At 40.7% G+C, this 27,028-nt stretch overlaps 1 protein-coding gene across 3 annotated transcripts in view; it reads right to left on the bottom strand.

The window, feature by feature from the left end:
- LOC142074855 (F-BAR domain only protein 2-like) overlaps positions 1-27,028 on the bottom strand; it is a 159,467-nt gene that overhangs the window by 1,151 nt on the left and 131,288 nt on the right. For all 3 annotated transcript variants that reach the window (XM_075135765.1, XM_075135766.1, XM_075135767.1), the window contains 7 exons: positions 21,934-22,037; positions 19,771-19,900; positions 16,274-16,385; positions 15,508-15,663; positions 13,054-13,186; positions 4,336-4,535; positions 2,026-2,090 (listed from right to left, as the gene is read on the bottom strand). In XM_075135765.1, the coding sequence (XP_074991866.1) occupies positions 2,026-2,090; positions 4,336-4,535; positions 13,054-13,186; positions 15,508-15,663; positions 16,274-16,385; positions 19,771-19,900; positions 21,934-22,037 (900 nt within the window). The remainder of the gene's footprint in view (positions 1-2,025; positions 2,091-4,335; positions 4,536-13,053; positions 13,187-15,507; positions 15,664-16,273; positions 16,386-19,770; positions 19,901-21,933; positions 22,038-27,028) is intronic.

Genomic DNA, 27,028 nt, shown 5'->3' with positions numbered 1-27,028 from the left:
AGCTGAACAGTAATGTACCCAGAGGAAAGAAATTCTTATTTTTCTAATAAAGACAAGGTCTTATTAAATACATTTCACCAAAAACTTCAGTTGATTTTTCATAGACAGTGGTGAAGTTCACTTCAGTGCCATTATAAAGTAGTAATAGTTCAAAATTACTTTAAGTACACCTTTGTAGTCAATGCAAGGCATTTTAAAAAAAAACAACATTATTGCTGGTCTCTTTTTCTAGTTCTTAAACAAGTCTTTTCTTGTTCTTGCAAAATATGCTGGGGAAAAAAGAGATTTAAATAATTAATTAATGGAATAGTGAAAGTCAAATATTTTTACTTCTTTAAAACAACTAGTCAGTAGGAACTACTAAATGAGGAGGAAAGTTAGTAACTGAAATGTTACTAGGGTAAAAGCAGGAATTGATGAATGAAATTGTTTCATGCAATGGCTTGTTCTTGATAAATTTGGCTTAAAGTCCATTTCATTTCTTCAGTAGGTCTGTCACAGTTTGGGTAAATTGGAACTTCTTTCCACTGTAAGTATGGAAACTCATATATTCAAGTGCTTTGAAAGTTTGTTCTGTGTTTTATCTCTGTCTGCAACTGACAGCTCACATAATGTGCTGGAACATAAAAAAACAAAACATTTTACCACTCTGTACACCAGAATAAGGAGGACTTCAAGATGTTTGTCCTAATATTAAGAGTGTTTCTGCAACTTCTCCCTTTGTTTCCATGAGTGTAAGACTGGCATAGTATTACTTCCTCTTAAAACACTGAATTGTGAGTACTAAGTGTTTATACTCAAAGAAAAGGGGAAGAAAGATGGTAGGAAGAGAAGGGAATATAGCAGAAGCAGTGGGATATGTGCAAATCTACTGAACACACACAAGACATGATCTGCATCACTGGCAGCCCATTTTATGCTGCTCTGCAGGTGTGCAGTAGCTCTTTATCTGGCTGCATTCGTGTTTTAGTATGATTTTTTCTTTTAAAAGAAGCTCCACAGTTTGGTAAAGGAAAAAAGAGAAGGCTATCCCTACATAATCATAATGGAAGACAGATGGCAAAGAACTGTGAGGTCAGTGAATGATAAAGTACACCAGACTACAGCAATAACCTCTATCAGATCAAATTCTCTCTGATTTTGTTTGAATGACTACCACAGCTTTGCAGCCTTTGCAGCAATAGAAGAGGTTTTCCCTTCCCAGGCTTGTGGTTCCTGTATGAACCAGTCATATTTACAAGCAAATCTGTGCTTTCATAATTCCCTTCACTAAATTCTTAACAGGGCCAAAGGCTTTTCCGTTACACTGCAAGTTCATTTCTCCACAGAAGCTTTGTGGATGAGATGCCTCCCTTTGGCTCCTGTTTTTCTGCTTCAGAAAAACATTGCATCTGCAAAGGCTGCAAGGGCTGTGACATCAACTGGACCTCAGGGAAAGGCAGCTGGGCAGAGGACAACTATTGGTACCTTACAAAATGCTATATAAATTACCACTCTGAACAGATGTGCACAGATTTATTTTTTTCCTGGAGTCGTATATGGTCAAAACAAAAACCCTCAAAACGTTGGTCAAGAATCATCTATAGTTGAGCCTATCTCAGCATAGGACTTTTGGATTTTCCCCCCGCCCCAGTTCTTCCACTTACCTCTTTCTACTTTATCTCAATTGTCAGTGTGTGGAAAAACAGAACAGAGATATTAAACGTATTTTCCTTTGAATAACTGCTCTTTTCCAAATAGCATTGATGTAATAATTTCCTTGCCCAGTCTAAACTCTATTTTAGTGGTACTAGCTGCTTTCAAGGGGCTTCACTATTTTTCTTTTTATAATTAGTTAATATTTTTACATCTCACTGTTAATGGAATCTCTCAGGAGGAATTTCATTGAGAAGAAGGTGAACTGATAAACAGGATACAGAAAGTGTAAACAGGCATGAGGACATAGAGGCTAAAATGCCTTTTTGAGGCCTTTTTACTGATATCATTTTTCTGTACAAGAAAACATAACAAAAGAGTTCAACTTGCCTCCATTCTCAGACTTCTCTGAAATGCTAGATATTTTCCAATAAGCTTTCATCTGGTCTGCATTCCTGTAAGAGAATGGTAGGTTAGTTATAAGCACCAATTTTTATAATATTATTTCCCTAGATTTACACTGGTACCTTACAGACCATGCGCGTATAACCTCCATCTCTCAATGGAGGTTTATAAAAATATTTGATCATTTTAAGGTGAGTTTGTGGAAAACTATACAAAGCAAACAGGAAAACAGAAGGGTGTGTCTGCATTGCCCCGGAGCTTGCAGCAGAGCTCAGACGTACATACCACCTTTTTATGCAGTTAACACTGTCCTATGCCCAGGTTATGGCTCCACTTCACAACTCAAAACCCTCTGTGGTCTCAAAGGCCAAACATGCTGGAAGCAGTTTGAAAGCTGGGTCTTTATGCTTCATGATGATGGTATGAGGGGGAGCAATATTGATTGCTCTCCCCTATGTGAGACTCCTGGCTGTGTGAATTTTATTCCATTTCCATTCTAGTAAAACTAGTTGGCAGAAGTGACTCAGGGTTTAAGCTAACTTCTGATGCTGTAAAGGGGCAGAAAAGAAAAGGGCACCAAGCACCACAGTCTCTAAGCTGACAAGGCATTTTAACTCTTCAAGCGTTTTGCAGCTGTTCCATCAAAGGAAAGTCAACAACTTAAAGCTGTGAGCGGCATGAAGCGCTGATAGGTTTGAAACTGTCTTTAGCATTGGTGTAGCAGGAGTGAAATGCTCACACAAGTAGCATAGATGGTAGTGGTTACTTGCAGGAGGTTGAATTATAAAAGATTTATTCTTAAAAAAACCCAAAACCCCACCACCCAACCCACTAGACCAAACATATAGCAGGAGACACATACTAGAGCTGCCTGGGACATGACTGTATTTTTTTTGTCAGCTTTCAAGGCTCAAAATTCTGGCCTTGGGTAGTTGCCTAGGTGGAAGAGAGAATACCTGGGCTCAAGTCCCTTACTCTGATGAATCTGCAATGAAACTGTCACTAAGTTTTGAGTCTTCCTAGCTAACACTAGGTGTTCTGGGTGGGCATTCCTGCTCTCACTCAGGTTTCATTACTGAGGGGTTTGTGGAAGAAGCCTGAGCAGGGAGGGGGGAGACTGGCTTCACCAAAAGTCCTAGTCAAGTTGTGCAGGCAGGATACTGAACCTGCCCTTGCTCAGAATAAGCTTAAGGTGATTTGGTTAAAAGTATTGCTCTCTTGAAATACCAAGTCAAGAAAGATTCAGTCTTGCCAGGATTTTTTCCACTTAAAATGATACTGTATTACCACTTTGTCCAATTAACACATTTAAATGTATTTAAACATCAGAACCTTTCTGATAAATATACCAGGTTTATTTTATTTCTGAACCTTGCTTTATAAGGTAAACTGATCTATAAGTAATAAGGTTAACAAAGCCTGACTTCCCTCAACTTGGTATTCTTTACCCTCAGCCTTCATGTTAAAAAGACCCTCTTGTCCCTCTTGGAAATAAACAGTCCAGGAATTACGTTACAGCTGGGCAAGTACCTATGTGCTGCCAAACCACAGGCACAGTGATTGAATTCTGCTCACCTTTTGCTCCAGGGATGTCCCACTCTGCCTAGCCCTGCTACCCTCTACTTGTTTTCACAAACTTGTAGAAACATAGTTATCTGAGACACGTGTCTCACTTTCAAGTGCTGCTGTAAATGGTCTGCAGGCTTAGAAGGTGGTGGCAGGTAGCTGCGAGTCAGATAATAATCAGCACGACGCTTGAATTCAGAGACAATGCTACCTGACTTATGAAGAGCTCCTCAGTTACTGAAGTTTGTTTTAAAACCATTTCAATTAGAAGCTAATTTTTAAGCTAGAAAATCAAGAAATCTTTTAAAGAAATGCATTTCTTCTACTCTCTCTATATAATCTATATATATCGATATATTTATACACACACACATATATATAATGTTTTTTAACCATTAAGATATTTTGGTTTCAAATCACGTTATTAAAAATATCTATCCTGTCTATTGGCCAAAAGAAAGCAAACATTGGAAATTTCAGAACGGCTTGTATTCAGAAAGGTTTGTATTATTACAAAGTTGGAATGGGTGCATATAGTCTCATTTTAGTTTATGTGAATTGGCTGTACATGATCTGTTTTGGACCAGATAATGTCATAAACATCTGATACCACGCATTTTATTAAGAGGAAAAAAATTAGCTGTTTCTTCCAGTGAAATTTTTCAGGCTGATACTAATGAATACACTGAAATGAATTTGAAATAATAAAAAGAAAAGTATTAATATTACCATTTTGCAGGTGGAAGTGATTGCATGTTTGTTACTCCTCCATCTACTGGTACCACAACCTGGACATTAGACAGCATACAAGGCACATTCATAGACTCTGGATTGTACTTATAATCCACTCTCACATCAGTAGTGCTAGCATTACATTTCCAGTAAGTTGCAAGATTCAAGGGAGTGGACTGGACGCCATTTGAAGATACCTGTAAAAGAATAAACCATTGAAAGCAGCTTAATTGAAATATACCCCTTTTGGGCAGAATTAGGGAATGATGGTGCCAGCTCGATTGAAAGACCCCCTGGTGTTGACTAACCAGGTGGCTTTTGCTAAATGTGTGTCCCAATGCTTGAATGTCCCACCACCCATTGCTCTCAGCGTAGTCTTTAGCAGTCCATTGTATCGTTCGATTTTCCCAGAGGCTGGTGCATGGTAGGGGATGTGATAGACCCACTCAATGCCGTGCTCTTTGGCCCAGGTGTCTATGAGGGTGTTTCGGAAATGAGTCCCGTTGTCTACCTCAATTCTTTCGGGGGTGCCATGTCACCAGAAGATTTGCTTTTCAAGGCCCAGGATGGTGTTCCGGGCAGTGGCATGGGGCACGGGATATGTTTCTAGCCATCCGGTGGTTGCTTCCACCATGGTGAGCACATAGCGCTTGCCTTGGCTGGTTGGTGGGAGTGTGATATAATCAATCTGCCAGGCCTCCCCATATTTATATTTCAACCATCATCCTCCATACCAAAGAGGCCTTACTCGCTTGGCTTGCTTGATTGCAGCGCACGTTTCACATTCATGGATAACCTGTGCAATAGCGTCCATGGTCAAGTCCACCCCTCGATCACGAGCCCATCTATATGTTGCATCTCTTCCTTGATGGCCTGAGGCATCATGGGCCCACCGAGCTATAAATAATTCACCCTTATGTTGCCAGTCCAGATCCACCTGAGCCACTTCAATCTTAGCAGCCTGGTCCACCTGCTGGTTGTTTTGATGTTCTTCAGTGGCCTGACTCTTGGGTACGTGAGCATCTACGTGACGTACTTTTACAACCAGGTTCTCTGCCCGGGCAGCAATATCTTGCCACAATGCGGCAGCCCAGATGGGTTTACCTCTGCGCTGCCAGTTGTTCTGCTTCCACTGCTACAACCACCCCCACAGGGCATTTGCCACCATCCATGAGTCAGTATAGAGATAAAGTACTGGCCATTTTTCTCGTTCAGCAATGTCCTAGGCCAGCTGGATGGCTTTCACCTCTGAAAACTGACTCGATTCACCTTCTCCTTCAGCAGTTTCTGCGACTTAGAATCATAGAATCATAGAATCATAGAATCATTAAGGTTGGAAAAGACCTCTAAGATCATCAAGTCCAACCGTCAACCCAACACCACCATGCCCACTACACCATGTCCCTAAGCGCCTCATCTACACGTCTTTTAAATACCTCCAGGGATGGTGACTCAATCACTTCCCTGGGCAGCCTGTTCCAAGGCCTAACCACTCTTTCAGTAAAGAAATTTCTCCTAATGTCCTTGTCGTATAGGACTCCATACAGCAGCTTTCCACCTCCGATGCTTTCCCACAAGGCGACAGGACCTATCAGTGAACAGGGCATATTGCTTCTCATTTTCTGGTAGTTTGTTATACAGTGGGGCCTCTTCAGCACGCGTCACCTCCTCCTCTGGGGATATGCCAAAATCTTTGCCTTCTGGCCAGTCCGTGATCACCTCCAAGATTCCTGGGCGACTGGGGTTTCCTATTCGGGCCCGTTGTGTGATCAGTGCAACCCACTTACTCCACGTAGCATCGGTTGCATGATGTGTAGAGGGGACCCTCCCTTTGAACACCCAGCCCAGCACCGGCAGTCGGGGTGCCAGGAGGAGCTGTGCTTCAGTACCAACCACTTCCGAAGCAGCTCGAACCCCTTCATATGCTGCCAATATCTCCTTCTCAGTTGGAGTGTAGCGGGCCTCGGATCCTCTGTATCCCCGACTCCAGAACCCTAAGGGTCGACCTCGAGTCTCCCCTGGGGCTTTCTGCCAGAGGCTCCAGGTAGGACCATTCTCCCCGGCTGCGGTGTAGAGCACATTCTTCACATGTTGTCCTGCCCGGACTGGCCCAAGGGCTACTGCCTGAACTATCTCCTGTTTAATTTGTTCAAAGGCTTGTTGTTGCTCAGGGCCCCATTTGAAGTCGTTCTTCTTCTGGGTCACTTGATAGACAGGGCTTACAGTAAGGCTGTAATCTGGAATATGCATTCTCCAAAAGCCCACAACGCCTAAGAAAGCTTGTGTTTCCTTTTTGCGAGTTGGTGGGGACATGGCTGTTATTTTGTTGATCACATCCATTGGGATCTGACGACGTCCATCTTGCCATTTTATTCCTAAAAACTGGATCTCCTGTGCAGGTCCCTTGACCTTACTTCGTTTTATTGCAAAGCCGGCCTTCAGAAGGATTTGGACTATTCTCTCCCCTTTCTCAAAAGCTTCTTCTGCTGTGTTGCCCCACACGATGATGTCATCAATGTATTGCAGGTGTTTGGGAGCTTCACCCTGTTCCAGTGCGGTGTAGATCAGTCCATGGCAAATGGTAGGGCTGTGTTTCCACCCCTGGGGCAGTCGGTTCCAGGTGTACTGGACGCCCCTCCAAGTGAAAGCAAACTGTGGCCTGCACTCTGCCGCCAAAGGGATGGAGAAGAACGCCTTAGCGATGTCACTTGTGGCGTACCACTTGGCTGCCTTTGACTCCAGTTCGTATTGGAGTTCTAGCACATCCGGCATGGCAGCACTCAGTGGCGGCGTGACTTCGTTCAGGCCACGGTAGTCTCCACTCTCCATTGGACTTTCGCACTGGCCATATGGGACTGTTAAAGGGTGAGCGAGTCTTGCTGATCACTCCTTGGCTCTCCAGTCGACGAATCAGCTCATGGATGGGGATCAGGGAGTCTCAGTTGTTGCGATATTGCTGCCGGTGCACTGTTGTGGTAGCGATTGGTACCTGTTGTTCTTCAACCCGCAGCAACCCCACAACAGAAGGGTCCTCTGAGAGACCGGGCAAGGTGGACAGCTGTTTAATTTCCTCCGTCTCCAGGGCAGCTATACCAAAAGCCCACCGGTACCCTTTTGGGTCCTTGAAATACCCTCTCCTGAGGTAGTCTATGCCGAGGATGCACGGAGCTTCTGGGCCAGTCACAATGGGGTGCTTCTGCCACTCATTCCCGGTTAGGCTCACTTCGGCCTCCAATACAGTTACTCTTGGGATCCCCCTGTCACTCCAGAAATACAAATGGGTTCTGCCCCTTTATAGCTTGATGGCATTAGGGTGCACTGTGCACCAGTGTCTACGAGAGCCTTATACTCCTGTGGGTCTGATGTGCCAGGCCATCGAATCCACCCAGTCCAGTAAACCCGGTTGTCCCTTTCCTCCACCTGGCTGGAGGCAGGGCCCCTCTAGTTCTGGTCATAGTATCCACCTCTCACTTGCAAATGCGAGTCAAGAATTTCTTAATTACAATTACAATCCAAAGTAAGATCAGCCCTTCTACTCTGTCTGGGGAACTGTTCACTGGAAACTGGACCGTCGTGAGACAGGTTTTTCCTGAAAACTGGAGCAGCATTTTTCCTGGGAGAACCCCCTTGTGTGATTTTTTTTCCTTGCAACTCACGTACCCGTGCCTCTAGGGTCAAGGTAGGTTTTCCATCCCACTGCCTCATGTCCTCTCCGTGGTCACGCAGGTAAAACCACAGGGTGCCCCGGGGTGTGTACCTTCTATATCCTCTCCCTTGAGCAGAAGAACGCTGAGTCCTAATGGCTGAGATACTGGTCCGTACAGGTGGGGAATAGGACATATCCTCTTTGAATTGCTATACCTCCTGGGACAGTTTCTCCACAGCCGAGACAAGGGAGGAGGAGACAGTTTCTTCGTATTCCCAGAGTCTGCCAAGCACGTCATCCACCGTTGGCGCTTCTTCCTCTTTCCAGCACAGTACTGCCAACGAACTGGCATACGACGCTGGTGCATTCTGTACCAACTTCCGCCACATGGGTTGTGTGCACTGGACTTCATCTGGATCTTTGGGCGTTTGGTTGTTGTCCAGGTCACTATAAACCACCGCCAGCACGCCTAGTTCTCTCAGGTACTGGATACCTCTCTCCATAGTGGTCCACTTGCCTGGGCGATATATAACATCTTCCTTGAAGGGATACCTTTCCTTCACGCCTGACAGCAGTCGCCTCCAGAGGCTGAGGACCTGTGTCCCTTTTCCAATTGCTTTGTCAATGCCCCCTTCCCTAACAAGGGATCCCAGCTGTTTGGCCTCCTTCCCCTCTAATTCCAGGCTACTGGCCCCATTATCCCAGCATCGGAGCAGCCAGGTAACAATATGCTCGCCTGGACAACGGCTGAAATCTTTCCGCATATCTCGCAACTCACTCAGGGATAGGGATTGGGTGGTTTCTGTCTCGTTTATGAGTTCTTCCTCTTCCTCCTGCCCTCCTTGTGATGGCCCTGCTTTTCCATCATCCTTTTCTAAATGACCTGACTTCCGCTTCAAAGATTTCTTCGTCTGTACAGGGGCGATGGATACCAGCAAGGGTTGGTCCTCTGCTTCAGCTGTAGTACCTGTTGCTGGGGTTTGGGTAGCTGCAGTGCCTGTCGCGGGGGTTGGAGTAATTGTAGTGAGTGTTGCCGAGGTTTGAGTGACTGCAGTGGTTGTCGTGGGGGTTGAAGTAGCCGCAGTGCCTGTTGTGGGGGTTTGAGTAGCCACCGTGTCTGTTGCCCGGGTTGATCTCTGGACAGTATTCCTGAATAGTTGTTTAACTCTAAACAAGGCCTGAACCATATTCAGGAGACATAGCAATAGGAACATGCTTGTTTGAACATCCCAAGGATATTCAAAATTCTCAGGGAATATTGTGGACGTCTTCATGAAGAGGATAGAAGAAAAAGGACTTTCTGAAGATATGAAAAGGAAGATGAACAAGTGGGAGAAAGTGTCCCATCCTGCCTCCCTGCTAAATTCATTCTCCGAGGAGAAAAAAGTGTAATTATTAATAGTTTCTAAGAGGTGGTTCCCGAGGTACAGAGGTGACGGCAGTGCCGAGTACAGATACCAGATTAGACTTACAACCAATGATTTTATCACCTCATAAAACAGCAGCAAAATGATAACCTTGGCCCAGTTCTGAATAGTGATAAACAGCACAAAAGGGAACACATACTGCAAGCAAGTTATTACATAACCCAACATTGAGAGCCAGCCCCACAACTTTGAGAGCCAATACATCAACATTGTGACCAATCAATATAATGAATGCTTATAACAATTTTGCCTTAACATGCTTTGGTCAGATCTATCGTTATCTCAACCCTTTGTCCCCCACGTTGGGCGCCAAAAAGGACTGTCGTGGTTTAATCTGGCAGGCAGCCAAATACCACCCAGCCACTCGCTCACTCCCCCCACCCCCCAGTGGGACGGGGAGAGAATCGGAAGGGTAAGAGTGAGAAAACTTGTGGGTTGAGATAAAGACAGTTTAATAGAACAGAAAAGGGAAAATAATAATAATAATAATAATAATGATTACGATGATAGAATATACAAAATGAGTGATGCACAATGCAATTGCTCATCACCCGCGCTGACCGATAACCAAGTAGCGATCGCTACTTCCTGGAACACGCCTCCCCTTCATATACTGAGCATGATGCACATGGTATGGAATAGCCCGTTGGCCAGCTGGGCTAGCTGTCCTGGCTATGCTCCCTCCAAATGCTTGTTTTTTTTTTTTTTTTTTTTTATTTTTTAAGCTGAATGTCCTTGACTGGCAGGGTACTTAGCAACAATTGAAAATATCAGTGTGTTATCAACATTCTTCTCATACTAAATCCAAAACACAGCACTAGGAAGAAATTTAACTCTATCCCAGCCGAAACCAGGACAGATGGTAACAAGTATAACTCTAAATCCTGACAAAAGACCAAAAGAACAATTGACCTCTGAGCCCCTAATCTCAGAATTCTTAAGACTGTTGTAGCCTAAAGTAATTCCTGTTCTCTTAATTTTAAATTAAAATAATTAAAAAAAGTTTTAAACTCCCTCTGGCCCATGAGGCTCCTTCCCGTTCTGGCTTTCATAAGTCAAAACAGTTTTGTTTCAGTCTTGTGTTCTGCCTCACACAAGAAACATGCTTGCCGTAAAATGACTTCATCCTTAGCAGTTGTGTGCCATAACAATTCAGCTGCCCAAACAGCCAGCCACAGAGGGCAATACCTGTCATTGGACAGGCAGCCAGCAAAACAGTTCTTACGTATTAAATGCATTATTTTCCTGCTGCAGGAGGGTTGGATGCTGCTGCTTCTGTAGCTGAGCTTGTGCTACTGCCCCGCTGCACGTATACCACCTTCCTAGTCTACTTGAGGAACCTTCTATGCTCAAGCAGGGCTGCCCAGGACCATGTCCAGATGGCTTTTGAAGATCTACAAGGATGGGGACTCCACCACCTCTCTGGACCTGTTCCATTGCTCGGTCACCCTCACAGTAAAAAAGTGCTTCCCGATGTTCAGAGGGAACCTCCTGTGTTTTGGTTTGTGCCCATTGCCTCTGGTCCTGCCACCAGGCACCACAGAAAAGAGCCTGGCTCAGTCTTCTTTGCACCCTCCCTTCAGGTATTTATATACATGGATAAGATCTCCCCCGAGCTTTCTCTTCTCCAGGCTGAACAGTCCCAGCTCTCTCAGCCTTTCCTCATAGGAGAGAGGCTCCAGTCCCTTCATCATCTTTGTGGCCCTTTGCTGGACTCTCCAATAGCTCCATGTCTCTCTTGTACTGAGAAGCCCAGAACTGGACACAGGACTCCAGGTGTGGCCTCACCAGTGCTGAGTAGAGGGGAAGGATCACCTCCCTCGACCTGCTGGCAATACTTTGCCTAATGCAGCCCAGGATACCGTTAGCTTTCTTTGCTGCAAGGGCACATTGCTGGCTGTCATGGTTTAACCGCAGCCAGCAACTAAGCCCCACACAGCCGCTCGCTCACTCCCCCCACAATGGGATGGGGGAGAGAATCGGAAGGGTAAAAGTGAGGAAACTCGTGGGTTGAGATAAAGACAGTTTAATAGGGAAAGCAAAAGCTGCGCGTGCAAGCAAAGCAAAACAGGGAATTCATTCACTCCTTCCCATCGGCAGGCAGGTGTTCAGCCATCTCCAGGAAAGCAGGGCTCCATCACGCATAACGGTTACTTGGGAAGACAAACGCCATCACTCCGAATGTCCCCCCTTCCTCCTTCTTCCCCCAGCTTTATATGCTGAGCATGATGTCATATGGTATGGAATATCCCTTTGGTCAGTTGGGGTCAGCTGTCCCAGCTGTGTCCCCTCCCAACTTCTTGCGCACCCCCAGCCTACTCGCTGGTGGGGTGGGGTGAGAAGCAGAAAAGGCCTTGACTCTGTGTAAGCACTGCTCAGCAGTAGCTAAAACATCCCTGTGTTATCAACACTGTTTCCAGCACAAATCCAAAACATAGCCCCATGCAAGCTACTGTGAAGAAATTTAACTCTATCCCAACCAAAACCAGCACACTGGCTCACATTCAGCCTGGTGTCCACCAGGACCCCCAGGGCCTTTTCTGCAAAGCTGCTTTCCAGCTGGGTGGCTCCCAGCATATACTGGTGCCTGGGGTTGTTCCTCCCAAGATGCGGGACTTTGCAATTCTCCTTGTTGAACTTCATGAGGTTCCTGTCGGCCCATTTCTCCAGCCTGTCGAGGTCCCTCTGGATGGCAGCATGACCCTCTGGCCTATCAGCCACTACTCCCAGTTTGGCGTCATCAGCAAACATGATGAGGGTACACTCTACCTCCTTATCCAGATCTTTAATGAAGATATTAAACAGGATCGGACACAGTATTGACCCCAGGGTACACTGGCTAGTTACTGGCCTCCAACTAGACCTCATGCCACTGACCATCACCCTCTGGGCCTGGCTGTTCAGCCAGTTTTCAATCCACCTCATTGTCTGCTCATGCCGCCCGTACTTCATCAGCTTCTCTATGAGGATGCTATGGGAGAAAGTGCCAAAAGCCTTCCTGAAGTCTAGGTAGACAATATCCACTGCTCTCCCCTCATCTACCAGGCCAGTCATGTCATCATAGAAGTTTATCAAGTTGGTCAAGCATGACTTCCCCTTGGTGAATCCATGCTGACTACTCCCGATGACCTTCCTGTCCTTCATGTGCCTGTAAATGGTTTCCAGGATAAGTTGTTCCATTATATTGTGAGAGGCGAGAACATCATGCGTTCTCATATATTACAGTTGATTAGCTACAGCATCCAAAAATTATGTAATTACAAAATCAAAATACAATATAATTACAAACTCAAACAAACCCCCACCAAAACCCCTAAATTCAAGGAAAACTTAACTTTGTTAACAAATACCTAAAGAAGCAGTGTTTGAAGCTTGCACACATGAATTGGACTGAAGTGTGAGCAAGCTGAAACAGGTCATGAATGAACAGGGAATGACATGAAGGCATAACACAAATGCACTCAGCCTGGGCAGGGCCTATGCATTGGAAACAGTGACGTACCCAGAATTGGCCTAGATGAGGGATGACAGTTCATCTGCATGCAAGCAGGCAAAGAACAAAGAACAATTCTTATAATTTCTCTATAGATATGAAATCTGCCAGAGTTCCTTAAAAAATTCCAAAGGGAAAAAAGTGTTTACCTGATACTTTAAAACATCCACATTATAATAGGATGCAGATGGATTCTGCTCTGATAATTTCTTGAGGTAGACAGTTATAGCTTGCATGTTCATCCAAAAATCCTTAGTACTGGAGTCACTTTGTGACTGATCACTACAAAGAAAAAGAAAGGTAGGAATCAGAAGGCAACAGAGTGTTATTATTTTGGATGTCTAAAAATTAAGACTAGATCTTTCCCCTTCTTCGCTATTTCAAGCAAGAATTTGTTCTAATGCTTTATAACACATAATTGTACCTTCCTAAATATTAAGACAAATTAACTGCTTGTTGTATCTGGTAAAAATTCTCCTTCCAGGTTGTGGAGCAGTGAGTTTCCTCCACTGATGATCTGCATCACAAGATGGAGTTAATGCTGAATTTGGATTTTACATTTAATAAAACACAATTTTAATACAATCAGATGCCGTGAGAATGTGTGGGAGGTGGGGATGAAAGTGGTCTTTGAAAAGGAATGTTATCCAATTTGGAATAAATCCTAAAATCATAATTAGTTTTTGTCATGACATAGCTTCACTAATGCACTGAATTAAGATTTGTGCTGTATGTGTTACCACACTTTCACATATTTATAGAGAGTGTAAGCTTTCAAAATTTTTTCAATTAAAAGTGATTTTCAAATTATTATAAACAATTGTTTCTCAGATACTTATAGTTACATTCAATCTTAGTAACAATTTATTATATCATTTCTATATGTAGGTAAGAGTGCACATGACTGCAGAAGCAAAATCCTGGTTGGGACCTACTGGAGCATGAAAAGGTGTTTTGCAGATCAAGAATATTTTCAGCTCTGGTTGCCTCAGGTTTATTTTTTAATAAGGATGAAGCTTTTAAGAAAACTGATTCAGAAACAAAATTCAAATCACTTAAGAATCAAAGAGCTCCACAGATCATCTGTGGATACATAGAGGAACTGAATCCATCCCTAAGGAGGAATGCAGAGTGTGCGTGCAGAGTGAAAGCTGAAAACGAGCACCTGGAACACAGTAAATATGACTGCAATGGGTTGAATGTCCTAGAACAGTGACTTACATACCAGTAGCCTGTCCAATTTACTTAGAATTTGGTTCTCGATAAAGTGTTGTCATTCATGCAATTTCCATTTTCAGTAAACTATATAGATAAACACTTATCACAGAGGTCTTCCAAAATTTAAACAAAGGAAACCAGTAGCAAAATCCTTCTGCTGCTCCACAACCAAGTGTAATTCAAAACAGAAATTCTGACATCTCCACAAATATCACTCACATTAAAAAGTTCCATCTCTATAAATACTAAGCAAATGATAGTCGTTGCAGTATATGATGAAAAGTCAAATTATTACCATACGGGTTTAACTTCATGCATCCTTTCTAATTAGAGTTGAAGTGTTACAGCACTCAGACAAGAATACTAGACATTTTCATTTTTTTCCAAAATATAATTTTTCAGTATAATTCACTGTCAGATACGGCTCTGCTATCATTTCAGTTATAAACTGTCATGTCAAAGAATGATAAATTTAATTTTGCATGAATCATTCATTACATTAAGTATGAATGATCAAAATGAAATTAAATACAAAAGAATGGATGCATGTGGTTTGATTGTTTCAAGTTATTTCAGTAATTTAAAAAATGTAGCATCTAGAAGTGTTTAACTGGTTTTCAAATAATTTCTCCAATAAATGAAGTAGAAACTGCTCAGCTGAAACAGATATCTGCTTTTACAATTGTTTTCTTTTTTTTTTTTTTTTTTTTGGAAAAGATGTCCAAATGCTGTGATTTCAACAATTATCCTACTCAACCAGCATCTTTTTTTCTTAAGAATTCTCCTAAGCATGCTGCTATACACTTGAGAGATACAGTTATGTAATGGATCTGATCTACCGTAGAAATGATACAGCTTAAAAAATACACTAGTAACTGACAAATGAGATTAGGTGTAGCTCTTACTACTTGTTTTCTGTTTAAGGCTACTGTCTCATAATTTAATCTTACCATTTTTATTACTGTATAAAGAAATCCATATGACAATATTAGTGTCCTATTTTTGACATCTAATTTTTCTCCGTATCTGTAATTAGTTATATTGTTCATGTAGTTTGATTAGAAAAAAATGTTTTGTTTTGTTTTTTTTTTAAAAAAAGTTTATTAAACCATTTCATTTATAAAATGTGTGTAAAAAACACAGCTACATTTGCAAACTATTTTTTATGGCTCCTGTTATATTCAGCATAAGTTTCAAGTCCAGTAATTGCTGAAATTTTTAATGGTGGCAGTGGAGAGAAACTGAGCTAAACAAGATTAGTTCAGGAAATTAAATGATATATAAGCAAATCAACAAGACTGTAGAGAATTTTGATTTACAGATACAATTCACATTTTACAAATCATGTAGTTTACTATTATATTAAAAAAAATAAAATACAAAACCTGTATACAAGTTGTGCATTTGGAAGAATCTGCTCTAGTTTGCTTGTGTTTTTTACCCTGAAGCAGAGCACAGCTGGAGATGGGTTGCTGGTGAAGACTTTAATAATCCCACTTGGGAATGATACTGTCATATCACCAGTGATCTTCACAATACATCTAGAAGAGAATGAAAACATCAGTTTTATTGAAACTCATTAACTGCCTAGTTTTAATACTAATTTTAAAGCACTCGTACTTTTACAATCTGATGAGCTGAATTCAAAACAGAAAATCAATTTCAAACGAGGGTAATGTGGCACTATGACAATGTACTATCACTTTCAACTTGGAAGTCAGATGAAATAAGAAAAAAAGTTTAGCTGGTTAAGCATACAGTAGTATGGGTGGATATTTTTCAGGCTTTGAAAACATGGCACAACTATGCTTAGGCAAGGCCTAAGTAGCATAGCAAGCAATGTGACAGGGGGAATGAGGTCCTTTTAAGCTGCCCAAATTTACATGTAGCACCTACCTGATTATAATAAAAACCCTTCTCATTTTCAGTGTTCTCATTGAACACATTTTTGTAAAACAGGGATATATGAACTCCTAGTGGGATGCAGGCCAATAGAGTGATAAGCCACTGCTGTCACTTATATCAGGGGAAAAAACCCTGTGAAACCCCCTTCTAATATATATACATTTTCCCAAAAAATAATAAAAGTAAAACCAGTGTGTTTTCTTATTGTAACTTATTACATTCAAAACAATTCACTATTTAACTAACTTTGTGGGATCTGCTCCTTTAAAGTAGGCGTTAACAGATTCAGTAAGGGCTACTGCAACAGGCAAGGTGTCCTGGTTTCCAAGGCTGACAGGGCTGGGACCACGTGAAACACCTAGAATACATACAGTGTATAGGTTTAATTTTCAAAAAGCTTAGCAATAGATTTCAGAACGGTTGACTACACCTGTCATTTTTACAAGAGGTTACTACCATCAAGGTCACAGCAGAGTCTGAAGTATTACTTGAAAAGTGTGTAGAAAAATATAAGCATAGTACAGTACAATCACACCATCAAAACACTGCTTAGCAGCCTAAAAAAACAGGACCATCAGTATGACATTTTGTAAATGGACAGACACAAGGAAATACATATGAGACAGAGGAACACTGCATTAAAATTGCTACTGATGAAACTGAAGTCAACAGATCCAAAGGAAATTAGACGTTAACTACAATACTTTTAAAAAGTCCCTACTGTATGCTTATAGTACAGAAAAATGTATGACAGAATTCAGTTACAGTATGTATGAACATAAATGCACGTACATTAATATTACCCCACATAAGTGAACTGTTGAACATTCTTTTAACTATTTCAGCCAACAAAGGTTACAATTCCCAAGCAGAAATTGTTGGAGAAGTATTTTGCAAAGTTTTCTAATGTTTACGTAGTAAAGATTCTGGGAGTACCTTGGAGGTACCTGGAAATACATAGCAGTTTACAAGAAAAATAATTACCAGGCCTGCGCCAGTCTTCACAGATGCCTGTGCCTACACAACAAAGTTCCAATGCATAGCTATAAAAATCAACTCAGACCTCAGCTAAGGCTTTTTGAAATGCGTGTGCATAATTTACAAAACCAGTTGTCATGGGATTTTACTTTTCAGTAGTGTTTTATATGTGTACTGGATATAAAAGACAATACTGGAAGTTCTATCTTTTTATTAGTGCAGTAGTGTAGTGGAGAGCATCTTACTAATTTTTTGTACCACTGCTGAAACAGCCTGTATCACATGCCTGCTGCGAGCTCTCAGAGGGACGGAATGTCACAGAGCTGTGCCAAGGTGGACTTGCTGTATCTCAGGCTGCAGTCCAGCTCATGGGTCCACTTCTAGGACCTTCGGCAGCGCCAGCAAATATGGCTTTGATGCCCTGCCACCTGCCTCAGCCCCAACCACTGTTAACAGCCCTTCAGCTGTGCTGACTCAAGAGCTAATGACACAACCATGCATATAGTTGCATTGACACACTTGAGGAGGTTGCCAAACTGCAGAATAAAAGACTGCATCATTGGCCATAAAAAGGGCAAATAAATAAGTCTGATCAAATGGTTTTAGTTCAGTTTAGGAACAACGATTCAGGTAATTTTAATATTGGCTAAACTGCTGTCGTAAAAATAAAATGTATTAAAAATATTATCTTTATTATCTGTATCTTCAAAACTTTGTATTATTTAGAAATATAGAAATGGTTTCATCTACTTGTCTTATGAGAATAAGGATTGTCACAGTAAAAATATATTCCCTTTTCTTCCAAGAAAGTAGTAATGACAAACTGAAGAAACAAGACCAATTTTCAGCTTGTTTTGGGGGGGAACAGATGGAAGATTATGTTGTATAAAAGTAGTTATATCAAGTTTTGGTGACTTCAGCAACATATAACTTGTTAAGTAGTCGAGCTTTCAAGCTACTTGTATCTGACAGACACCAGAAATAGCTGGAGAAATTTGTTTCAAAAGAAATACAATATTATTAGCTCTAATTAGGATGATTAGTTAACATGTAAATCTGCTTCTAGTACAATACCTGGTGGTGTCTCACAAAGCTTTTCAATTGTAGAAAGTGTTCCAATCAAAAGATCATCCTCTATTACGTTTAAATGAAACAAAACATTGCAAGAAAACAAAATATTTCAAGCAAAAATAGATGTTATAGATGTTAAACAATTTAATATATAAAAAAAATACTTTGCAAATGAAAACAAGACTAAAGCATAAAAGAAATTCAATTATGCATGCCTACAAGTTCACTTGGAACAAGATAATTATAGTCAACTCTCCATTATTCAGAACAAATGGGGTAAGGGAAACACTGGATTGTGCAAAAGCCAAAAGAATACAGACAGTAGTGCAGAGTATATCCTCATGCCCCAAAATCATTCAGCCGTCTGCACTGCCCTTCCCAGCTCCCCAGGACTATTTAATTCATACAATCAGCGCAGATGGAACTGGCCTTGTTTATTTTTGCTAGGCCAGGTTAATAACCATGTCAAACCTAGGTGTCAGCACACACTTCCTTACCTCCTCCCTCACCTCACGATTTCACTCTGTCACTGTCTCCAATAACACACACACACAGAGAGCTGGGGCTATTGATGCTGCTGCCACCAACTTCTGGTTCCTTGGCACCAGTGCTGAGGCCTGAGGAAGTGAGCCTGGATGGTCTCTGGCAACCAAAATATCAGTTATCTTTCTATGATGCTTCTCAGCATTTGGGAAACTGGTGGACACTGAACTGTGCCAGCACTGCAGCAGCTAAGGCTAGGCAGACCTTACTAGCTTTGGTCCTGCACAGGGTGGAAACAGCTGCATTGCTTTCAATGCAGAACTCCCACTAGAAGCTGTGCAGATGCTCTTCTGAGGTGCTGAGCCTGGGTGAGGAATCCTTGGCATCAGTAACATTCATAGATAACTGAGTGTTAACTCAAGAGTCTGATTTAACTTGGGACTAAAGTGATAATAGTGTTCAGGAATGAAATACTTCAATTCTGCTACAGAAACAAGTTAAAATGTCTTTAAAAAACCCCACAAATAAACCCCCCCTCCCACAAGTCTCCTTGTTGTTTGTTATAATCAAATATCATAACTGAAGGACTTGACTTTAAAAACATGAGAAAACCTTCTGAAATTAGTGGCAGCACAGGAAGACTGATTTGCTTTTCATCTTAATCTTTATTGTTTGGTTGGTTGTTTTGCTTTTACTAAACACCTCTGTTTAGCTTATATACTTCACTAACTTGAAGAAAAAGATGCATTAGTTTCATTTTTTTTGGAAACTGCAATTACAGGATAACAATGAAAATAAAAATAACAAAAAGAACTCAATTTTGTGAACATTTATATTAATTCAAATTTATCAGTATCCCAAAATATTTCTGTACCTATACAATAACATCTTCTGAACAAATACATGATAACGTTGTGCCTGATGAATGGATATACAAGCACACCAAATATGAATTCATGGAATATTTTAATTTTGAAAAATATTTCACTAAAGAACATGCCATAATTGTATCTATGGTCTAATCTAGTCAAATCCACTGTCCTGTCTCTCAGTGTCATTTAGAAGCAGGTATTGCAAAGGATGCTTGAAGTACCTAGACTGGACTCACATATGAAACAACTAACTCCAAGGAATGGTTTTCCTAACAGGTGGAACTCAGTGGCAGAATTATACCATTTCTAAAATGAGTTAAAATGGTTAATTTAACTTACCAACTGTAGGTGTGTTTGCTGCACTGAGGGAAACAGAAGAGGATATTGAGGAAATGCTCTCTGCATGTGCCAAGGGAGCTGCAGGTGGCGGACTTGAGTTAGAGGTCAATGGAGGGCTGAATGGCCTAGGCTAAACACAAGAGATCACAAGAGTATTACAGAAACAGAAAGTGGTTTTAAAAAGATGAAAAAAGACTGTAAATAGAAGAGTTCTTCATTTCATTCCCCAATCAATTTCATAGTGTTTCTCAACATATTTCTTTTAGTGCTTTATCTATCCTAGTTTTTAGTGTAAAACAGAACCCACATTTTCTATGGGAATCAATTCCATTATTTCATAGCTTATCATTATTAATTTTTTTGCCTGGGTAGCTAAGTCTAATGTATTTGATTATGTAACAGCCTGTCAATAATTGCGCTATAACACAGTAGCAGAACCTAAGCCTATAGCCCCGTATATGTGTGCAGCAAATGTGAATTTTCAGAGCTAAAGAAGAGCTACTAACAAACTGGAAGTGAGTCCAGCAGAGGGCAACTAAAATAGTTGAGGACTGGAGGACGTGAGAGAGAGGGAGAGGCTGAAGGACCTGAGTTTGTTCAGCCTGGAGAAGAGAAGCCTAAGGAGGGATCTACTAGCAGTCTTTCACTAGCTATGAAGAAGATGGAGTCAGGCTCTATTCAGAGGTGCAAGAGCTATAACAAAGGAAATTTCAGCTGAACATAGGGAAAAAATTCCTTCTTGTAACCTTGTGGTTAAGCTCTGGGACAGGTTGCCCAAAGAGGTTGTGAGATCTCCCTCCCTGGAGATTTTCAAAACTCAGCATGTCCCTGAGCAACCTGATGCAATTTTGAAGTTGGCCCTTCTTTGAGCAGGAGGTTGGCCTAGAGGAGATCTTCAAAAGTCCCTTCCACCCTAAATCTTTGGATAGTTTTATGATCCATTTAACTGTTAAGGTATTATTTTAAAATAACTAATGATCATTTTGGGATTGACCTATCTAAAAGGTACTGGAACTCCTGAAGCATCTGTTTTGGTTGGGTAATTGTTTTTTTATTTCGGTTCTATCACACTTGTCACTGAGTATATGACTTTTATACAGACTGTGGGAATTATAAAAGGAGGTGACATATAATGAAGACAACTCACAATCTTCCACTTGTATCCAGATAATAGGCAATTTCTAAAACATGTAACTTTGTGCAGAATCATAGTTTATAACAGAACAGTACCAGCTAAATTCTTCTCTTTAATTCTGATGATATGAAGAACAGATTTCTTGGTCTAAGAGCAATTACTACAATTTTATATTGGAATGAGAAAAGAATCTCAAAATGAACCCTATTCTGACCTTATGACATTACAGAAAAGCAAAAGAGTTAAACAATGTTTCAGTTTTGTCAAAGCATAAGACCAGAATTTTGTCCATAACGAGAATATGGTGAAAGTATCTTGCTACTTTGAAAGACAGTAAGAGGATCTTACCACGGTAAAATTTTTCCAAGTCAGTAACTCAAATGAAACCCAAAGAATCATAATATTCATAGAAGAGCTTAAGCATGGCTTGGTCTGATATGCTGTCTGGGTATTTGCATTCTTTGCCACATTCCTCATCAGCAGGTGGACCTGCACTGCAAGCAGTAAGCAGAGATGCAGGCAGCATGCAACCTCTCACTATCCCGATGGGCAGCTGCTGCAATCTGCCACCTCCCTTCTCCACCAACCAGCACCAAGGGCAGGGCAAAGTCACAGCAGGGCTACTTGTGTCAACACACGACTGATAAAGATCTACTTAATACCAGTCATTCCCCAAAGCTTTGGTGATATCCCTAAATCAATGGAGTTTTGTTAATAACTTCACTAGTATTTCACATTTTGAAAACTTTAATCCCACACATATGCTATCCTTTAATTTTCAAGTTATTGATTTGTTCAATTAAAAACATTTATGTTTTGGACCTTTTTAGTTCAGTTAAGAATTATTTTGTTATAGTAACATGTTTATCATGAACAACTTCCATGCCTGTCCGGCAATGGTGAAAATCTGAGTATGTGATTCCTTGAACATTGGCTGGAAAGTAACTCCACTGTAACAGTGTAAATGATATATCTGAAATCAAGTTACAATGGAGAATTAAAAAAACCAAACAACAATCAATACATACTATTTCATTAATTCCACTAAGTTTCCCTGTAGACAACTTTGGTCTTGAAGCAGGCCTTGGAGGGGGTACAATGGTGCCTACAGAAAGAGGAGTTGTGGGCCTTGCTGAAAGAAAGCAAATTTAAGGAAATCAACATTAGAAAAGTCACACTGAACATAAATATGTACTCACTTGAATAGAATAACTGGAAGTTATGCTTCTATTAAAAGTTCCTATTTTACAAGCTCCATTTTGTAAGATTTACCACTAATCATAAATGTTTTTAAAATAGGGCCATGTGGTACCCTGAAAAGTGACTCTAAAAATGGCATCATGGGCTTTCTCATTGCTCTCAAATGATTTTATACTAACTATTCTCAGAGGTTTGTATGCAAAAAGATGGTTTTACCCGAGTTCCCTTTTGTGTATAGTCTTGTCCTGGTTTCGGCTGGGATAGAGTTAAATTTCTTCCTAGTGCTGTGTTTTGGATTTAGTATGAGAAGAATGTTGATAATGGATTCAGAATATAGGACAGTCTTTCATGTCTCACCACAAATGGAAAATTCAGTGGAAATTAATATTTGGTCCTGGCTGACAATGGCATAACTCTGTTTACATCAAATTATGCCCTCTGAAATCCCACTGACTTCAATAAGTATACACCAGTATAACAGATAAATTACTCTGTTGATTGCAAGAACACAGTAATTCCATATTATCTCTTAGCCGAGCTATCAGAAGTAAAAAGCAGTTAAAAAAAATACTGCCCTCATGTCCTTCTAAACCTAACAGACACAACTAACAGGTGGTGGCAGCAATACAAAGATGCCACTTTTACATAGTCACTTTTCCGAATAGAACTGTACTTCAAAATAAATGTTAGATGCCATCCAATAAGTATGCCAGATCTAAAATTAACTTCAAAATAGACTGAAACCCTAATATATGACTATGTCGTTGAAGCACATCCTATCATCTCCCTCAAATTATTCTGGATGGTTCTTTTTTAATTAAATCAGTTAATGTTATTTAAAAATGTAACTTTTAAGTATGGTATTTTCGCAGGCATTCAGCATAACTCTGCCGTCATTGAAGTATGGGAGTTTCATCACTGACTTGGGAAGAAAGAAATTAGGCTAATACTGACCACATCCACCTTAAGAGTTGCAAACTCAAATGTCCCCAAGTAAATTCACTTCTGAAATATCAGTCATTCCTTTAAAAATCTTGTTATGCCCCAGGAAGACAGTGCATGCTAAACATTGAGTAGTCTGCTGCAGTATCACAGGTATTCAGTGAGTCATGGCCCACTTGCCCAAATGCACTTTTCCTTTGCCCTCTTAGTATGTAGCATTACCATGATATCATCCACGCTTCAAAATACTGGGTGTTAAAAAGGAAGTTTTAAATTCAATTTATTTAACTGTATTTAATCTGAAAACATCTATACATTCCTATTTCTAGAAAAGCAAAGCTCTGCACAGTTAAGAAAAAGCAATGCCTTTAATTAAATAATTTGAATTTTTCTCCTTATTGCAAGCTGAATATTTATTTCATTGTCCTAACTTTGAAGGAAGTTGGTGCTAACAAGCAGTTTAGTACATTCTAAGTAAGAAGAAGAGTTGATTTTAACATCAGATGAGCAATAATAACAAAAAGAAAAATCAGTCCAAAGCTTGCTTTTTGGAGTCAGTTATTAGCAAAGAGCAGTACACAATGCATGCTTGCCATACCCTTATTTGTATGAACACAAGAAGACACTAAACTATTCTGCTGGTTTTGGCTGGGATAGAGTTAATTTTCTTCACAGTAGCTTGCATGAGGCTATGTTTTGGATTTGTGCTGGAAACAGTGGTGATAACACAGGGATGTTTTTGTTCCTGCTGGGCAGTGCTTACACAGAGTCAAGGCCTTTTCTGCTTCTCACATCACCCCACCAGCAAGGAGGCTGGGGGTGCACAAGAAGTTGGGAGGGGACACAGCTGGGACAGCTGACCCCAACTGACCAAAGGGATATTCCATACCATATGACGTCATGCTCAGCATATAAAGCTGGGGGAAGAAGGAGGAAGGGGGGACGTTCGGAGTGATGGCGTTTGTCTTCCCAAGTAACCGTTACGCGTGATGGAGCCCTGCTTTCCTGGAGATGGCTGAACACCTGCCTGCCGATGGGAAGGAGTGAATGAATTCCCTGTTTTGCTTTGCTTGTGTGCACGGCTTTTGCTTTCCCTATTAAACTGTCTTTATCTCAACCCACGAGTTTTCTCACTTTTACCCTTCCGATTCTCTCCCCCATCCCATTGTGGGGGGAGTGAGCAAGCGGCTGTGTGGGGCTTAGTTGCCAGCTGGGGTTAAACCATGACAACTATAGTCCAGTAGTGCTGAAGATGATGCAGAAGAAATTTCAGCAGCAGTGACAGTTTCTTCAATGAATAATTGTCCGTGGCATAGAGTATTATCGAAAAGGTCACTCTGATCCTCAGAAGCACAGCTGTTGGAAGAATTCCCAAGCAAAGCAAAAGAGGTAAGGCAGGCATTTTCAGTTTTAAAATGCAATCTTTGGGGCTCCTTCTTGTCTGCGCTCGTGTGTCTAATTGTAAGAAGTTCATCAGCAAAGGAAATCCACTGACTCCGAGACCATGAAACAGAGGATAAAGTACTGGTACTCCCTGATGGTGCTGCCGTAACACCAGATTTGCACAAAGTGCTAATGGTAAAGTCTGGTGAAGACAGGCTTCTAGACCCAGAATTTGTCTGGTGTCCAAGCAAAGACTGAGATACTCTACACCCAGGCAAATCAGTGGTAGATGAGGAGCTCCTATTATGCTCTTTCAGTCTAGCTGAAGGAAAAGGTGAAGAATTGAAACTAGGAGCAACACTGAAATGATAAAAAATTCAATATAAATCCAGACTTCAAAAACATATTCAATATCCACTGCATGAGGATTACTAGCCAGCATGAAAAATAACTGCTCTACTAAGCTAAAAATCACACCACTTAAAAATAAAAGAAAAAAACCCCAGCCATGTGATATGTGTATTTCATTCATACTGTCAACCGTGTCATTTTCCATTTTTTAGGTAAGCTGACAAGTAATTTATTCTGTTTCTCTCCCCTTAAGGCCCTACTTCTCATGACTTTCCTTATTCCTCTAACTTCTTCCCTGTCATGGTTTCACTTTCTCTCATCTTTGTCTTTTCCTTCTTGTGTCCTACTCCATGTTTGTTTCCTCTCCACAGCTTTTTCCTTTTCATTTCTTTCAAAGTTATTTAATCAAACCTACCCTTCTCTGTTCCTTCCAAACATTTTTATCCTCTTACCCTTAACATCTGTAATGGGAAGGCCCAACATAAATTGCTGTCCGGTGAATGAATGAAAATGCAGTCATGAGATCCTGTATGATATTCTTCTGTCTGTATCAATCGGTATCTAGTGAGTAACTGTATGTATGAGGCATCATCTGCCCCAGTTTATTTCCTCTCTCATCCTAGAGTCTTCAGGCTGCTGGAAAACAGGAGTTTTCCACAAGTATTCCCTGCACTTGGCTGTTGCCTGTTGCAGTAGATGACAACAGAAGCAGCAAATGCAAGGTTAGTAAATTCTCAACATCTTGCAGATTGGCAAAGCTAGGAACAACAGCAGAGTGGCATACAGAATTAAAAAGAGAGCAACACATTTAAAAGTTCAGATCAGAAGTATAGGTGTCCTCTCTACAGTTGTCCTTTTGTCATGAACAAGTATATTCTCCAAGCCCAAATAAACAGAGATTTAACACAGCTTTCCCTTTCTAATAGATATTTTAAATATAATTCAAAGGTTTTGAAATACTACTACAAATCCTATACAAAAGCAATGTGGAAATGTGCAAGACTATTTTAAAAATACATGATTGAATATGAAGAAGATAAATAAAAAGAAGCATTTTTATAATATCAATAGCTGCCTAAAAATGTTTGTTATGCTTGTTCAAGATGACAAAGTTAGCTTAAACTTCTAATAAAGCAGGATTATTCACAGATGACCAAAGTTTACTTCTATGCTGCATAAACCACTGTCTGCTCAAATACCACAGTAGTTTAGGTGTTCAATGATTACCTCAGAGTTACAAAACAATATCTAAAGAAATGTTTTAACAGTAAAAAGAAAAAAAGTATCTGTGGGACATGCTAGATCATGACATGTATATATTCTGGATACAAAATAAGTAATTTAAGCAATTTTGCATTGAGATTTTCAAAAGCTTTAAGCATCAGCTTACCTATATTGACCTTCAAGTTGAAGATAAAACATTGATTTCAAGGAAAATACAATCAGATCAAAGTTGTCTTTTTTTTTAAAGTCTTCATAACTAAGCTGGAGGTTAGTGAGCATCAGAAGCTAACTTGGTTGAAACAACAATATGAAATACCCCAATTCAGTAATTTTTTTTTTCCAAACGTATTAGTAATTTGTTATACTTTAGAACATTTTAGAACACTCAGATTCCATGTATAATTTCACAAATGTACATCGCTTAGTTAACTCCTAGAACAACACTGCTTTAAATAATTATTTAGCAGATAAAGTTTGCCAAGGCACAGATGTTTTATAACTAAAATCTACTTTGCCCACAGGGCGCTATAATCCACCAATTTCAATGAAATATAGATGTCCTAGTTTCAGCTGGGATAGAGTTAAATTTCTTCCTAGTGCTGTGTTTTGGATTTAGTATGAGGAGAATGTTGATAACACACTGATGTTTTCAGTTGTTGCTAAGTGCCCTCCTAGTCCAAGGACAGCTCCCATGCCTGCTGACTGAGCTAGGTGCACAAGATGGGAGGGAACATAATCAGGACAGCCAGCCCAGCTGGCTAATGGGGTATTCCATACCATGTGACGTCATGCTCAGTATATGAACGGTAGGCGTGATCCAGGAAGTAGCGATCGCTACTTGGTTATCGGTCAGCGCGGGTGGTGAGCAATTGCATCGTGCATCACTCATTTTGTATATTCTATCATTATTATTATTATTTTCCCTTTTCTGTTCTATTAAACTGTCTTTATCTCAACCCACGAGTTTTTCTCACTCCTACCCTTCTGATTCGCTCCCCGTCCCACTGGGGGGGTGGGGGGAGT

The sequence above is a fragment of the Calonectris borealis genome, chromosome W (assembly GCF_964195595.1).
Source record: "Calonectris borealis chromosome W, bCalBor7.hap1.2, whole genome shotgun sequence".
NCBI lineage: Eukaryota > Metazoa > Chordata > Aves > Procellariiformes > Procellariidae > Calonectris > Calonectris borealis.
Note: the sequence above shows the minus strand (reverse complement) of the source record. Positions and strands in the feature narration are given on the sequence as shown.